The sequence below is a fragment of the Ixodes scapularis genome, unplaced genomic scaffold (assembly GCF_016920785.2).
Source record: "Ixodes scapularis isolate PalLabHiFi unplaced genomic scaffold, ASM1692078v2 PGA_scaffold10__122_contigs__length_95168666, whole genome shotgun sequence".
Classification (NCBI taxonomy): Eukaryota; Metazoa; Arthropoda; class Arachnida; order Ixodida; family Ixodidae; genus Ixodes; species Ixodes scapularis.
This window is the reverse complement of record NW_024609836.1, coordinates 58,679,735-58,694,187: the sequence shown is the minus strand read 5'-3', so window position 1 is coordinate 58,694,187 and position 14,453 is coordinate 58,679,735. Positions and strand designations below refer to the sequence as shown.

The window sequence follows — 14,453 nt, the reverse complement described above, 5'->3', positions numbered from 1 at the left end:
CCTAAATTCGCCACCCCACTCAACTTTTCAACTACCCAGAGTAAGAGGGATAGCAAAGTCCTCCTATGCTATTCTGAGAGAACACACAGTCATCAGTTTTTGATGGTGGCCCAAAATGATTACGTCTACTCTCGAGCTCCTGAGGAAAGCGCCTCCCCACAAGCTGTTACTAGTTAGCATTGACTACGCCCGTTTTCACCTCAAGAACCACAGTAAAAAAAATTTTGGCACCTTGCAAAGCATTACAAATTTCTCTCTTTTTGTGAATAATTAAGTCATATGCAAGGGCATTTTACATTAGATATATGCTATCTTATCAAGCCGTACATGTTTCAAACGCCAAAAGCATTTCTTCTTCCCCTGACAACCAAATCTTGTATGAACTACTTCATGCGGTGTATAAAAAATGGGCAAAACTTGCTTTTTCCTTGAATTGACAATGAGTGTAGTTAGCAATTCCTTAGTGAGTTACTACGCCAAGTACCTTGCTCCCTGCCCACTTGTCTGCTTGGCTCGGTTGTTTCTTTTGCTTTCTTTTACTTAGCTAAGCACAAGGATCACTGTTCCTCCATCTGCCTAGCTAAAAAATTTCACTATTTTGATTTTTCTTGTTAAGTGTGCTTAGTTCGCTGCTTAGCATACTTTATGGTAATGACCAAAGGCTTGTTTGTTCGCTCGTTCGTCTCCACATTTCCCAGTAACAGAACCTGCCTAGGAAAAAGGATACTAAGTGCGGAACATGGGCTTGAGCGAGTTGACTGCCCGCCCCGCGTTGATGGCAGTCGCCCTGACCAGCCTCGGCAGAACGACGTGGTCCACAATAGCACCGTCGAACAGGGGTCCGAAGAACGGCACCTGCACGGTCACACATGCATAATTAGAAAGACTACCATTGCATCAATTATCGATACAAAAGAAGGGCTAGGTGACTAACCTGGCTACCAAGCGCAACTAACTCGGGTGAAATCGCTCGGGATGGATATAAGCGTAAGAAGACCCAGACAAGAAATACCAACTTAAAATGAAACGGCAATCATTCTGATTGTCAGCCCAGCTTCATGTAAAGCCTGCACAAGTTGTTTGTACGGTACCTCAATCATGCCCATAACAAAAGTTCCCTTTTATAAACTGAACTGAACCTTGAAAAATATGACATATTATTTAAATCGCAGCATGGTTTCCGCAGAGGTCTTTCCACGACTACCCAGCTCATAGAAACTGTTCATGATCTCTCTCAAAGGATAAACTGTCGTGGTCAAACTGATGTAATATTCCTAGATTTCGCAAAGGCGTTCGACAAAGTATCTCACCCCAAATTGCTATTGAAAATCAGTGCTGTTTTTAAGAATCCAGCCATCACGAAGTGGTTTTCCTCTTATCTTTCATCACGGAAACAGTACGTTAAAGTTGGGGGTAGCAAATCCACTATGTCCCCAGTTGTTTCAGGCGTACCCCAGGGCAGTGTCTTGGGTCCTCTTTTATTTTTGATTTACATTAACGATCTGCGCAATGACATCTCGGTTCCAATCAGACTATTCGCCGACGACTGTGTGATTTACAATAAAATTGAAACATCGGCTGATCAAGTCGAATTAAACTGTAACTTAGAAAAAATTAAAAAGTGGTGTCAAAATTGGCAAATGGTGCTAAATCCTGAAAAATCTGTCTTCATGTCTATTACGAGAAAAATAAATGTTTTGGCTTATAATTATTGCATTGCGGGTGCTGAGTTGGAGAGAGTTAAAGAACATAAATACTTAGGCTTAATATTTACTCCTGATCTAAAATGGAACACTCACATTGATAACGTATGCATCAAAGCTAATAAAGCACTGTGGTGCCTTCGACGAAACCTCGCTATTGCAACTCCTGAAATAAAAAGTCTAGCTTATAAGACACTGGTAAGACCCGTCATCGAGTATTCTAAAATTGTATGGGACCCATATACCGTCACAAATTGCAATAAGCTGGAGAAAATCCAGCGACTCGCATCCAGGTTTATTTTTAATAAATACAGCCACGTTCATTCCCCCACAAAACTATGTGAACTTGCCAATCTTCCTACATTTGAATCAAGAACGAAGTATGAAAGGTTAAAGTTTCTTTTTCAGATTATTCATAATTGCGTAAAAATAAGGAAATCCGAGTACTTTGAAATTTCCTCCACCGAATCCTCAAGACATCGTCATAGCATGTACATTCCTAATCCATCTGTTAAAAACGATTGCTTTAAGTACAGTTTTTTTCCGAGGGCTATTAAAGATTGGAATATATTACCTGATTCTGCTGTGTCATCTATGTCGCTAAATGAATTTCTGGACCGTGTCAGTGATATTATTGTATGTGCTACAAACTAAAACCACTACAGCTTGTGTAAAGAAATGTTTCACAACTACGAAGTGATATTCGTTTCGTAAACTGCCGAAATGACGAAGCCTCTCAATATGTCTGTAACCTTTGTGTATGCTTGCGTGTAAGCGTACATGTTTGTTTGTTATTGTCCTTTTTTTTCTCCACCCCTGTAATAGCCCTGTGCAAGGGCTGACAGTATCAATAAATGAAATGAAATGAAATGAATGAACTGCTGAAATAACAAAGTACCTTTTTACAAAAGAAAGAGAAGGCATTCCATTTTGAATTCTTCTCCCTCTCCACCCAGTCTAGGGTGGTTAAAGACAAAGGCCTTGCACTTCCATCTGACGCGATTCCAATTAAAGGTTTAATATGTCTGTCACTTTAGGGGTGTCAACGAATCGCTGCACCGAGCCAAACTGAACTTTGCCCCCCTGTCACACACGCACCATCGACCTCAGACGCCGACGGTCTCCTAGCTGCCTTCGTGGCTCACTCCTCGCTGCCGTGTATCGGCGTAACTTAACGAACGTCTAAGAGATTAATGCGAGCAGTCAACAAGCGAGCTACCGACAGTCTATCGTGATTTTTAGTCAAATCGGCACCGCAGATTTCACTGCCAGATTCCCAGCGTCACGGCTTCCAGACGAGGATGCGCAAAGTAACGGCAGACGGAGGACTGCAATGTCGCACCTCCGGCTTGGGGTTGATCTGTATCCGGTAGAGCCAGTTTCCGAGGGGGTAGATGACGATGAGCACGTCGCAGAACTCGGTGGGAATGATACCCCGGCGGTAATCCCGCGTGTGCTCCGACCACACTATGTGCACCTCGTCGTTGCCAAGGTGACGCAGCTGGGGGAAAAAAAATAAAAATAAACGCCGTTGGAATGCGATTGGGCTGCACTGTCGTGCACCACCTTTGACGTTTTGTCGGAAACCATGGAAAGAAAACTCCGTAAGAGTCTTGAGAGAGCGGAGGGCAATTTATTATAAACCCACTCGTAATAGACCTCTATTATAACAATGACCTTTCCACAAAATATAATTTTTTTAAGAAAATGACATCCACTTAAAACATACAAAACACAATTAAGAAATGGCTGTTTATTATAAGTGAAGTTACAGGTTTTCAGGTCAGAGCCATCTTCTTTAGTTTGGCGTTTGCACCGTGGATGACTTTGTTGGGTATGCATTGCCGAGAAAACAAGAAATGTAAACAACAATATATCGATGAAACAAACAAACAAACACTATGCATAGATTCGCATGATATTTCAGAAAATGAAACAAACATGCATGTATACAGCTGATATCACACAATGAATCTCTGTAATATCAGCAGCTGCCTTAATTTAGTTTAAAAGTACTGGCTCGACAGAACTTGCTCGAAAGCAAGAGGGTTAATATATATGCTTACGCTAGCATAAAACATGCTAGAATGAAATGTTATTACACTTACACAGCAGCTAAAGTGCAGAAATTTAAACAGCATGTTTAAGCCAAAGGGATACGGTGACACTATTTTTTAAAACAATGTCTTTCTACGACTCAGATATTTACTTGCTCTAGAAACAAACAGAGTCACCCTACTAGGAACAAATATTTCCTCAAGAGAACTCAACTTCCCCAGCTAAAGTGAAACAAAGTTCCAGGGTGGCCTCATAAATGGCATCAGCCATGTCAGTGTATACTCTCGCCGTAACGAATCGCAAGAATTCGGTCGCAAGCAAACGCAAGTGTGAGAACGGGCCTTAAGCTCCCAGCAAGGCGACCTTACGGCACTACAGCGGCGCAATGCTGAGAAGATTGCACGCAAGGGCAACTTTCGCACTTATATGCCCTCGAGGGCAAAGCGACACCTTATGTGCGTCGACATTTTGGCAGCACAGCAGTGCAACGCGAGGAAGGCAGAGGCCACCCTCACAAGTTCAATATCAAATAAAAGGCAAACGGAGGTCAACCTCGGGCCCACCTTTTTGGTGACAGAATCCTTCTCAATGGCGGGAATGCGGGTTGACACGTGAAACACCACCTCCATGAAAGAGGTGGCGCAGTAAGGCGCTGTGCTGCCAGTGCTGCGGTTGGCCTCTAGTCCACCATTGTAGCCCGTGTGCATCTCGAGGTCAATCTGCATAACATAAAATTGCAATTAAATTCGCTAAAACGTTCTGCCGCAACTTCGAGTAATTCTGTAGACCAGTTAAAGACACCCTCTCATTCACACCCTGCCTCCACTTCAGAATAGTGCAGTGTCCAACGAGCTTAGCAGAACACATAAATTGATAATACAGCTTTAGTGAGAAAGACAATTCAATTCAATTTAATTCAATTTTTTTATTTTCAGATCAAGTAATACAAAATAAAGAGCTGGCCCACAAAAGCAGCATTCTGCTTGTATGTGGGGCCAGGCGACCAACTAGAATACATGTTGTAACAAAAACAAAGAAAGCACTCCGCAGCCCAAAACAAAAATGAAAGGAACACCCAAATAGCAACACAAATAAATACAAAAATGGAACACGTTAGAAGCATGAAATATAGGTGCTTATAGCCAAGTCTGCTCATGCAACCATAAAATAAAAGTATGAAATATCTGCAACGGTCAGGCTACGATATGTACAGCTCAGATGCTTGACACCAATTCCTTAGTTTCCTTTTTAGTGCCCTAGTGGAATCTATATTCATAAGGGACTCTGGGAGTTCGTTAAGTAAAGAAGGAATGTAATGATTTCTGTTTTTCTTTCCATACAGTGTGTATATTTTCGGAATGACGTATCTTTCAGTACGTCTCAAATTTCTATTTTTATTTACGACAGTTTTGTAGGAATTACTGAAATAATTATTTGTTATTGCTACATATATAAAAAAGCTTTTAAAAAACAGGATGTCCAGCTCTTTAGCTTTCTCTTGAGTTTCCAATACTTGATATGAAGTTCCATATGATATGTTGTTTATCATGTGCTTTAGTATCCTATCTATCGCTCGTGTTTTGTATTCTGAACAATGACCGTACAGTGTAATACCGTACCGTAGTGCAGCTTCCGCCAAAGATTTAAACACAAGTAATCTTATCTTCAAGCTGCACATACTTTTGAGTTTATACAAATACGCTGATATGACTCGTTGTTTTTTTACAACACATTCCACCTGCGCATTCCACAGCATGTGTTCGTCAACAAAGACGCCTAAATATTTAACTGAACTGTCGTATGTTAAAGGTTTACAGCTGCAATCCAGACACTGCACCGAGTGCAAGCAAATATTTGGAGATGTTACTATCTGTTTGTGCGGATTTCGAAAACACATCAGTTTTGTTTTTGCAACATTCACAGAAATAAAATTCGCAGCAAACCATCTAATTATCATATCAATGTCTCTCTGAAAAACAGAAATTGCTTCATCATACTTTTCATGTGGCAAAACTAATACGGTGTCATCCGCGTATTGAAACATTTTTGACTGAAGGGGCAGAAACCCTAACCCATTCATATAAATGTTAAATAACATTGGCCCCAAAGTACTTCCTTGTGGCACCCCGAATTGAACTTGAGCCGGGCTGCTAAGATTATTCATTATCTTAACCATTTGGAATCTATCCTTGAAGTAATTCTCGAAAAATTGATAAAAAGGACCTCGAAACCCCATACTATATAATTTTTCCAACAATAACGAATGATCAATGGTATCGAATGCCTTTGACAGGTCTATGAAAAGAGCTAGGGCTATTTTGTTGTTATCGAGTGTTTCGGTAATGCAGTCAGCAAAATCCTCCAGTAGAGTAATGGTACTTTTTTGTTGCCGAAAGCCATACTGCATAGTGCTTATCAGGGAAAATTTGTCGCAAAAATTATTCATTGCTATTTGAACCCATTTTTCGATTATGTGTGTCATGAATGGTAGGATTGATATGGGTCTGTAGCTCCCGACCTCTTGCTGCTTTCCTTTTTTGTATAACGGCCTTATCACAGATACTTTTAAACCCTTAGGAATATTTCCGGTATGCAATGTGTCATTCACTATTTTAAGCAAAATGTGTTTTACTTTATCGACATTGCAGCCTATGTCTCTAACTCGAATATTGTCGATTCCTGGCGTTTTTGTTATTGACATAGCGTGAATGATACGCAACAAATCACTTTCTGTCATATCTGGAAGGTAAGCTGAGTTAACGCAGCATGTCGCTTGACACAAAGCAGTACAGATTGGGGAGTCTGGTTTGCCTCCGAGGAGGAACAAACGACTCTCTAGGGCCTAGGGTGCTTCTTCAGGCCCGCTTCAGACAAGGCAAACTTTCTCAGCAATTTTGGAGTGGCTGTGGGGTTGTTCCCTAGCTTTCCCTAAATAGACACAAATTGCTGATGTCGGGTACAGCTCGAAACAAGTGAGCAACTCGGAGCAATTCAAAGACATTTGAGCAGCAGCAGGAAATGGGGGCGCAATATTTTCCCGTTATACCCCGTGCCGGTGACGATGACAGCTAAAGACTGGGTTCTGGTTTGAAACCAATCGTTTCTGATATAATAGACTGTTTCAGAAAGATGAGACAATATATTCTCAACGCAATTTAAATGTATAAAAACATGTTTATAGCGCGTAACTGTGTGTCTAAATAGTGCAAGAAAAATAAAATTTAATGATGATGATGGCGAATCGCAGCACTTGGTTGCTGCGTGTGGATGCGAGCGGTCCGTGTTGCTGATGTTGCGACATCAAGTAACTGGGTGAAATTGGCCCGTCTGAAGTGGGCCTTAAGAGAGGCTTAAGCAGGAAAAAAACTTCCTTAAGGTGATGCTCTCGGGAGAGAACCTCCCAAGGCGACTCTCTATGGAGGAAACCTCCCTAAAATGGCTCCCTAGGGAATTGTGTCTGCTAGTTGGTAAAGGGGCTGTATTCTAGGCACAGTGCCTAGAAGTCTCGGAACTGCCAGATGAAGATGACTGACTGACTTTGGGTAACCAAGGTTCCCGGTAGCTCTGTTGAACCTCACCTCCCAGCCCAGGCCCGAGACAAACTCCTCGAAGGCACGGCTGCCGCAGCTATTCATAAAGATGGAGTTCTTGTCCTCCTGACCTTCGGCAACATATATCACTGCTATCTTGTGCGTTTCCCGGCTGAAAAAAAAAAAAAAAAATTATTGATTAGAATATTAAGCAAGAAAGCCATTACTGTGCAAGTGCATGCCTCTAGAAAGTAACCAGCCACCTAAACGTCAAAAAAGAAAATATTGTAGTCAAAGCAACTATTCGCGACTCCAGCAAAATGGACGCCGCCAAGCGGGAAAACCGGGAACCAGCCGGTCCAGGTCGCTCCGCGCCCCTCCGCGTCTTTGGTGGCTTTCGCGGAGACGTGTTGTCGGCGCGGTGGCGAACAATGTAATTTGACTAAGGTCCGAATATTTCTTAAGTTCGCCTGAGTGATCATTAGTGTGGTGAAGCCTCAGTAGATTGTCTTCTTCTATTACGTGTTTGAAAGCCCGTTTACTCCACAGCACACGGTCGCGTACTTTCGATTTCTTGGATAAGGAGGAATCACGGAAAAACTTTTTGATTTCTTGTCTGTCTCGAATCACATTCAAAGTGACGACTGCTTGGTAACTGATACTGGAGGGAACATCAATGTTGCAGTCAAGTGAATGGGGAGGTTCGATAGCTGCTTTTCTTGAGTTTGGTTGTGTTCGGTTAGCTTCAAGTTTGAGCCACCCACGCCGGTCGGTGCGTGGGCTATTCATCTTGGCTGCTTTTCGCCGAAAAAGCCTCTGGAACACACTGAAGGAGTTGGGCTGATTTCGCAATTACTTGATTCAGGAAACCTTGCTCGCTGCAAATGATGAATGAGGGAAATTATATGTTTTCAAAAGGTGGGAGACAAGTCTCGCAACGTTAGATGCTGTCACGGCATTTTGACCTATCGCGCCTCCAATATTTATATTACGAGGACGTCAATGCCAGCAGCAATATACATCTACATTGGTCAGGTGAACCGGCCACAAAAAAATATACTCATTGTCTCCGTTCAGGATTCGAAGCAAAGTTCAATGCAGAGAGGTTCTGCGTGGATCTTCAATGAAGACTCTCTTCAGTTTGTCTCCGTGCTGCCGGCTATAGAACCATTTGGCTAAGTTTAAGTAGTACATCTCCGTCTGTCAAATATACTTTTATTCAGCAGCTCACCTAATAGCTAGTCAACTAAGCTCATATTTCAACCCGAAGGATATACTAATATCGCTTTAGTGGGACCCGACCCGACCCCCCCCCCCCCCCCCCCCCAGTACGTAATATAACACATAATCCGCTCAGGCAAAATGACTTCTCGATTGCTACTAAAACCTGAATTGAAATACGAGTATCAGCTACTTAGTGGGGCGCCGGCGGGTTAACATGGTCCTTGGCTCAAGAAGCGGTTGCTTAATTTTCGTAATTTTTGTGCACCCTGTGTTGTTGGCCAAGCAGGCGACTGGAGTTGTTTCGTAATGCGGATACGCACAAAAGCTCGATTTCGCGGACAGATAAGTCGCATGGTCGAGGCATGCGAGTTAGCTGAAAAGTTACTCTCTGTGGAACAATTCTGTAGACATCGCCGCTTTCTTTAGATGATCAAAACTGATTAGTATATTACCGTCTCTCCGGAGCCCATAGTTTCGGTTTTGAACGAAATCTTTGAAACGAAAGTTTGACACGAAAAGAGCAAAAAAACACCGGCAAAACAAAACTATGCTTTGCAAGTTTATCTGCACCGGCTACACTTAACCGTCTCAGTTCAAATACCTATAAAATTGGGCACTAAACAAAAGAAAATCTGTTAAATTGAACGCGCCACCTGTTCAGGCGGCCCTGCCGAGCCGCCGCGACCTGGACTCAGCCGCCATGTTTGTTTGGTGGTGGCGCCCCCTATAGGTCGCTGGAGTCGCGAATAAAATGACGGCCCATGTGGGGAAAGGAATGACGGTGCACCAAAATTATGGAGCATAACACTAAAACTCAAAACAACAGTTTGTGAAATAAGCCGACATTCCTCAAGCAGAACTAATAAAGGACAGGAAGAAGCGAAGATAGTCTAAATACTTTGATCACTAAATATATCCTTCATGTTATTAACTGTGATGGTCAATGAGTTAGAAGCAAGAGTTCAGCATCATTTCTTTGTTTATCAAGAAAGACTCTGTAAGCGTAGCAAATGAAATCGGCGAACATACCACATCTGATTGTCGAGGTTCCTCAACTCCCGAAGCAGCTTTTCATTCTTCTTCACCAGGTCAAACTTTGGCCTGAACAACAAAAAAGATCTCGGTCATGACACTGATTATGACTAAGGTTCAAAGTTTTCGTTTTCTTTATTTTTTTTTAATTTTTAATTCTGCATACTTTTTTTGTTTTTATTTTGAACGCAAATTTTCGGTTTTTATCGGTGAAAATATATACAACAAAACAAGTTTTCTTTTTTTTTTTTTCGGCGAATATGTATTTTGGTTTTAGCATTGCTGTTAACATAAAACAACGTAAAATGACAGGAAGGAAAATAGCAACATAGCATTAATAAATCAAACTGGAACAGGAATTAAGAAACAAGCATACTTGGGTACAAGCGAGGGAGATATTGATCCACACAGCAACTATACATTTCACTTCCAATCAAGTCACGATTACTTAATTTGATTGCGATACACACACGTGTATTTGCCCAGGTTTCTGTACACCAATCCAATCAATCAAATGTGATTGCCAAGCCACAACCGGTACCACGTTTTCAAGCACAGCACACCACAGATACTCACACAGCTCTGGCACCTCTTTCCTATCTTTTATTTTGTGGGATTTTCTTTTTAAATTACTACAAAAAGCTTGGGAGAAGGTTAAAAAAATTATTCAGGACTTTCCCGGGTGCCCTCTGCAGTCAAGTGCGCACAAAGTATGTAAAACAACCCATACCCGAACTCCAGCACTTGGAGACCACACAAAACCCCACCAAAAAAAAAAAAAAGATATATTGACCAAAATATTAAAGGAACAATGACCCCTTGAAGTCCTCATAGAATGTTGAACACTCTTACAGCTTAACAAAGGGAGTTCCAGAAACCACCTCCGAAAGGAAGTGGACACTGGGTCAATAGTAACCCAATGGCGACCAACGACCCCCTCACCCCAGGCACCCGGCAGTTGAAGAAACTGACCTCTTCTGATTAAAAACGAATGCGGCAAAATAAATTGGGCAGACTTTTATCAACTTTCTTCGGTTTAAACCAAAAACAAAGAACTCTAATGATGACTCTGATCCCAAACAAAAAGCCAATGATGATTCAAATTTAATGCGCAAAAAGGGCTTATGAAAGAGTCATCAAAACACAACTGCATGCCTCAGTTTTTGCTACAACAATGATCAAACGTCAACGAAATAAGTCCTGCCCCACACAACGTCAAAGGTGTAGGATGCTTTGACATCTCACAGATTCCACAGCACTCATCTTCAAAATGGGAATCCTCGAATCAAAATACTTCTGAGCCGTTAGGCACACAAGGGGAAGCTGACCAGACGGCATCACCTTTTTTCCCAGGCAAAGAAGTTGAAGTTCTCCAGGAGTAGCCTCGAATACTGAAACGGCGACAGGGGTTCCGTCGGATTGGGTGGAGTAGCCGCTCTGGCCAACATCCTGTCAAGAAGAAAAACCATGGAGTCCGTAACCAACCTCGCATATACATTAAAGCCACATTTCAAACCTGCATAGGATGTTTCGAATTCCTGACAATTAGGTGAAGATACTATTGCTATTTTTTGCACAATTGAGGTTAAGATATTGTGACTTTCATCAATATCTTAAAGGGGCCCTGCAAGCACTTTTTTACTGGTTTTTAATTTGCACCGAACCTGAGCGCACTGAACGTAGTAACTTAATGAAACTTTTGTTTCATTGAATTTCGCTTTATTTTAAAAGCTATAGGCAAATTAAAATCATAAAAACAAGCAAAAAATAACCTTCTTCATGACATCCTTGGTTGCTCGAGTGGCCGTGAACTAGAGTGAGCTCAGCGAGCGCTCACAGCTGCCGCACTCCGTGTCAATGGCTCGAGAGGGCGCCATTAAAGCGTGTTCTGTCTAGGCTGTATGAAGCGGGCAGCCAGGGCGGCTCGCGTTGCATTTGCTGCGCGATTAAACACAAATTCGGCATGACACTTCATTGGCCACAAACGACAGCAAACACGGGGTAAAGATCAGTTCAGAATGGGAGCCTCTTTGCGCTGCCATACCGCGAAATGGCCAAACCGCAAGACAAGGCCGCTAGCCGAAGGCCTTCAAAACGCCTGGAGCCGGTCGGATCCTTCAGTCCGTAAACGACCGCAGCGCCGCCACGTACATCCGGGACCTTTCTGTGTCGGCGCCTGATCCCACTACTCCTTTCTAGTATGCGCCGCCTTTTCCACCGCTTGGTGGCGGGCATGTCGACGAGTCATTTCTTGTTTCCGTACTTTATAAACTGTGGTTGTTTCTTTTCTGATCTAAAATACTGAACAAAAACTACTTTCATACACAATTGAAACGGTTCACGCCACTTATATTTTGTATTTCGACTGAAAAGAAGCTTTTAGCGGCTGTGACCAGTAGTAAGCCCAGGACGGTCGCCCCCGTCGCTGGAGGAGGTTCCCGAGTCGTTCGGTTAAAATATGATGCACTGATATTCAATTGTTACTAAGTACCTAAATTTTGGGGGACGCTAAAGTGTCACCGACATACAAGATTTAGGACTTTGATCACGAGGGAGCCTCGCACGTTTCGCATCAACCGGGTGAATACTAAGCAGGGATTTAATTGAAACAACTCTGGAAGCCAGCCACCGCTTCTTCCTGCCACTTATTTTAAGGAAATGTTTGTTTACTGGTTTACAAATTGAAAAAGGAATCAATTTGGGACTAATAAGAGACAAGGACTCACGGAACACATTGGAACCAACAGGATACACGGAGTCGCTTTCACTGAAGTGTTTACGCCAGAGGTTCTCCAATTTCGTTTTCCTCTTTTCAATTTGACGAGACATTCCTTTCTCAGTTTTATCTTGTCCGAATCACAAAAAAAATACACACTATTCGCCGTGGCAGATGTAGTGGGGTTAAAGGCCGACCTACAGAATAGTCTTCTGCCGGGCAGAAAACCGGTTCCCAGTTTCCTTCTGTCCCCTCCCTCAAGCAATCTTCTCCCTTCCTCTCCACACAGGAGCGGGTCTCCGAGTTACTCCCCGCCGGGAGGAGGAGGAGTTCCCCCTTTCTCAAATGGAAAGGAGGAATTGAGAGAGCGCTTCCTCCTTTCTGACTGCTCGTCGGTCCTTAAAGGGGTCATGAAACGCTTTTCCAACTTTTTCCTGTTTCGCTTTCCTCCTCAACTCATAAATCGCGCATTCCACCAAACAGTTCAAGAAGACGAAGAAAGGGGAGGCCCCTCTCGCTTGGAACCTGGTTTGTGTACCCTGAGAGAGCCATTGTCCCCCTAGAAGATTAACCCGTCGCTCAAAATTCAGTCACAAGTTTCTTTCCCCACCCCAATCACCCCTAAGCTGACAGTGCTGTGGAAGCTACGTGCTCCTTGGGCTAGCCACACTTTTGCCACGTGAGCGTGGCAAATGTGGCTGCAGAGAATGAGGTCAGGTGATGAAACGGAGGCGGCTGATTGGTCCGGCAAGCGCGTAGCTTCCACCACAATGTCAGCTTAGGGATGAAGGGACTAAATGAGGTCCGGTTTCGTGTGACGTCAGTTTGAACCCGATGACGCGCTTTTGGGACCACGGATGTATCACAGTGAAAAGGCAGAGAGGTTACGAAGGGGAGGGGGTACGAAATAGTCCGCTGTGTTTTCAAATTTTCGCACTGAAAGTCAGGCTTTAGACTTTCTACCTTTTCTCTTTTGGCCCACTGAACGATGTGCTATTAGTAAAATCCCAATCTAAAATGATTTATCCCAACCCAAAAATCGTTTCATGGGCCCTTTAAGCGCTGGATACTCTACCTTCATCATCCAAATTTTTCGTAGGGGTAGAGAACAGCACACCACCATCTCAGCGCTTAAGTGTTTCTTAGCACGACTATACACGTGCCACGGTTTCAAGCTTTGATAAAATGTCCTACTACAAGTATCACTTCACCAATAAACACAAAGCGTAAAACAGGCTTGGCCGCGCGTGACCACAACAGCGCATGAAGCGAGCTTACAAGCCATGGGATCCAAGATCTGCACGGTCTACCCAGTCCGCTATCCTACACAAAGCGTCAGAAACGATGATGATGATAGCTAGAGAGCGCCCCCTGTAGGCTGCGTACGCCGTCAACAGGCATCACCCTTATGCACCCGATGATAGATGACACAAGTTAACATAGTCGAGGCACGTACAACAACTGACCGCAATGAGTATACGCATTTGTCGGGCGACATCTGACAGATGACCTCAAAGGGCCAAAAGGTTTTAAGGCACGGAGTTGCAACCTGTCGAAAGTGCGTGACCCGGCCTTCGGGGACCGGTCGAGTCGGCGGGGGTCGCCGGCGAGGGGGTGCCACTCACTCGGGGCTGTAGGAGGCCCTGGCGGTGTGGTGACCCTCCTGGGAGTGCTGGCTGAGCACCAAGTGGATGGTCTCCGCCTCCCGGATGCCCGCCAGCTCATGCGTTGCCTTGGGGGCGGAGTTGAGTGGCTGGCACGGCGTCTGCACGCACTCCGGGCTCGTGTGCCCCACGTACTGCAGCAGCTGCAGAGACGGATGCGCGGAAAGCGCGCCGTTCAGGGCCCAGGTGGCCTCTCGATCCGGAGACACCAACCGATTGTGCAGTACGGTGTCCGCCATCCATTATCCTACAGTGTCTCAAGCAAGATCAGGGGAATCGTCGATAAACCAACGAATTTACGCGCACCCTTTCAGTATGGGTGTCAATTGGACGCCATTTAGAGTTTAACTCTAGAATTTTTAAGGTTTTACTATTTTTGCAATAATTATCTAAGTTTTAGTACAATGGAGCACACTTCTAACTCCTACTGAAGCTTTAGTACTCATTTGATTATTGTAGATATGGTTTTACTCTCAGTATAGTAGAGCAAATGATGTTCGTTGTCTCGTGCGTTTGTGTTCTTTTG

The 14,453-nt window shown here is 43.7% G+C and overlaps 1 protein-coding gene across 1 annotated transcript in view; it reads right to left on the bottom strand.

The window, feature by feature from the left end:
* Positions 1-14,453, bottom strand: part of LOC8044009 (ral GTPase-activating protein subunit alpha-1) — an 85,758-nt gene that overhangs the window by 5,834 nt on the left and 65,471 nt on the right. Inside the window, exons 35-41 of the mRNA XM_029993773.4 lie at positions 13,889-14,070; positions 10,889-10,996; positions 9,545-9,616; positions 7,340-7,463; positions 4,325-4,480; positions 3,046-3,204; positions 728-855 (exon numbers count right to left, since the gene is read on the bottom strand). Coding sequence (XP_029849633.3) covers positions 728-855; positions 3,046-3,204; positions 4,325-4,480; positions 7,340-7,463; positions 9,545-9,616; positions 10,889-10,996; positions 13,889-14,070 — 929 coding nt within the window. The remainder of the gene's footprint in view (positions 1-727; positions 856-3,045; positions 3,205-4,324; positions 4,481-7,339; positions 7,464-9,544; positions 9,617-10,888; positions 10,997-13,888; positions 14,071-14,453) is intronic.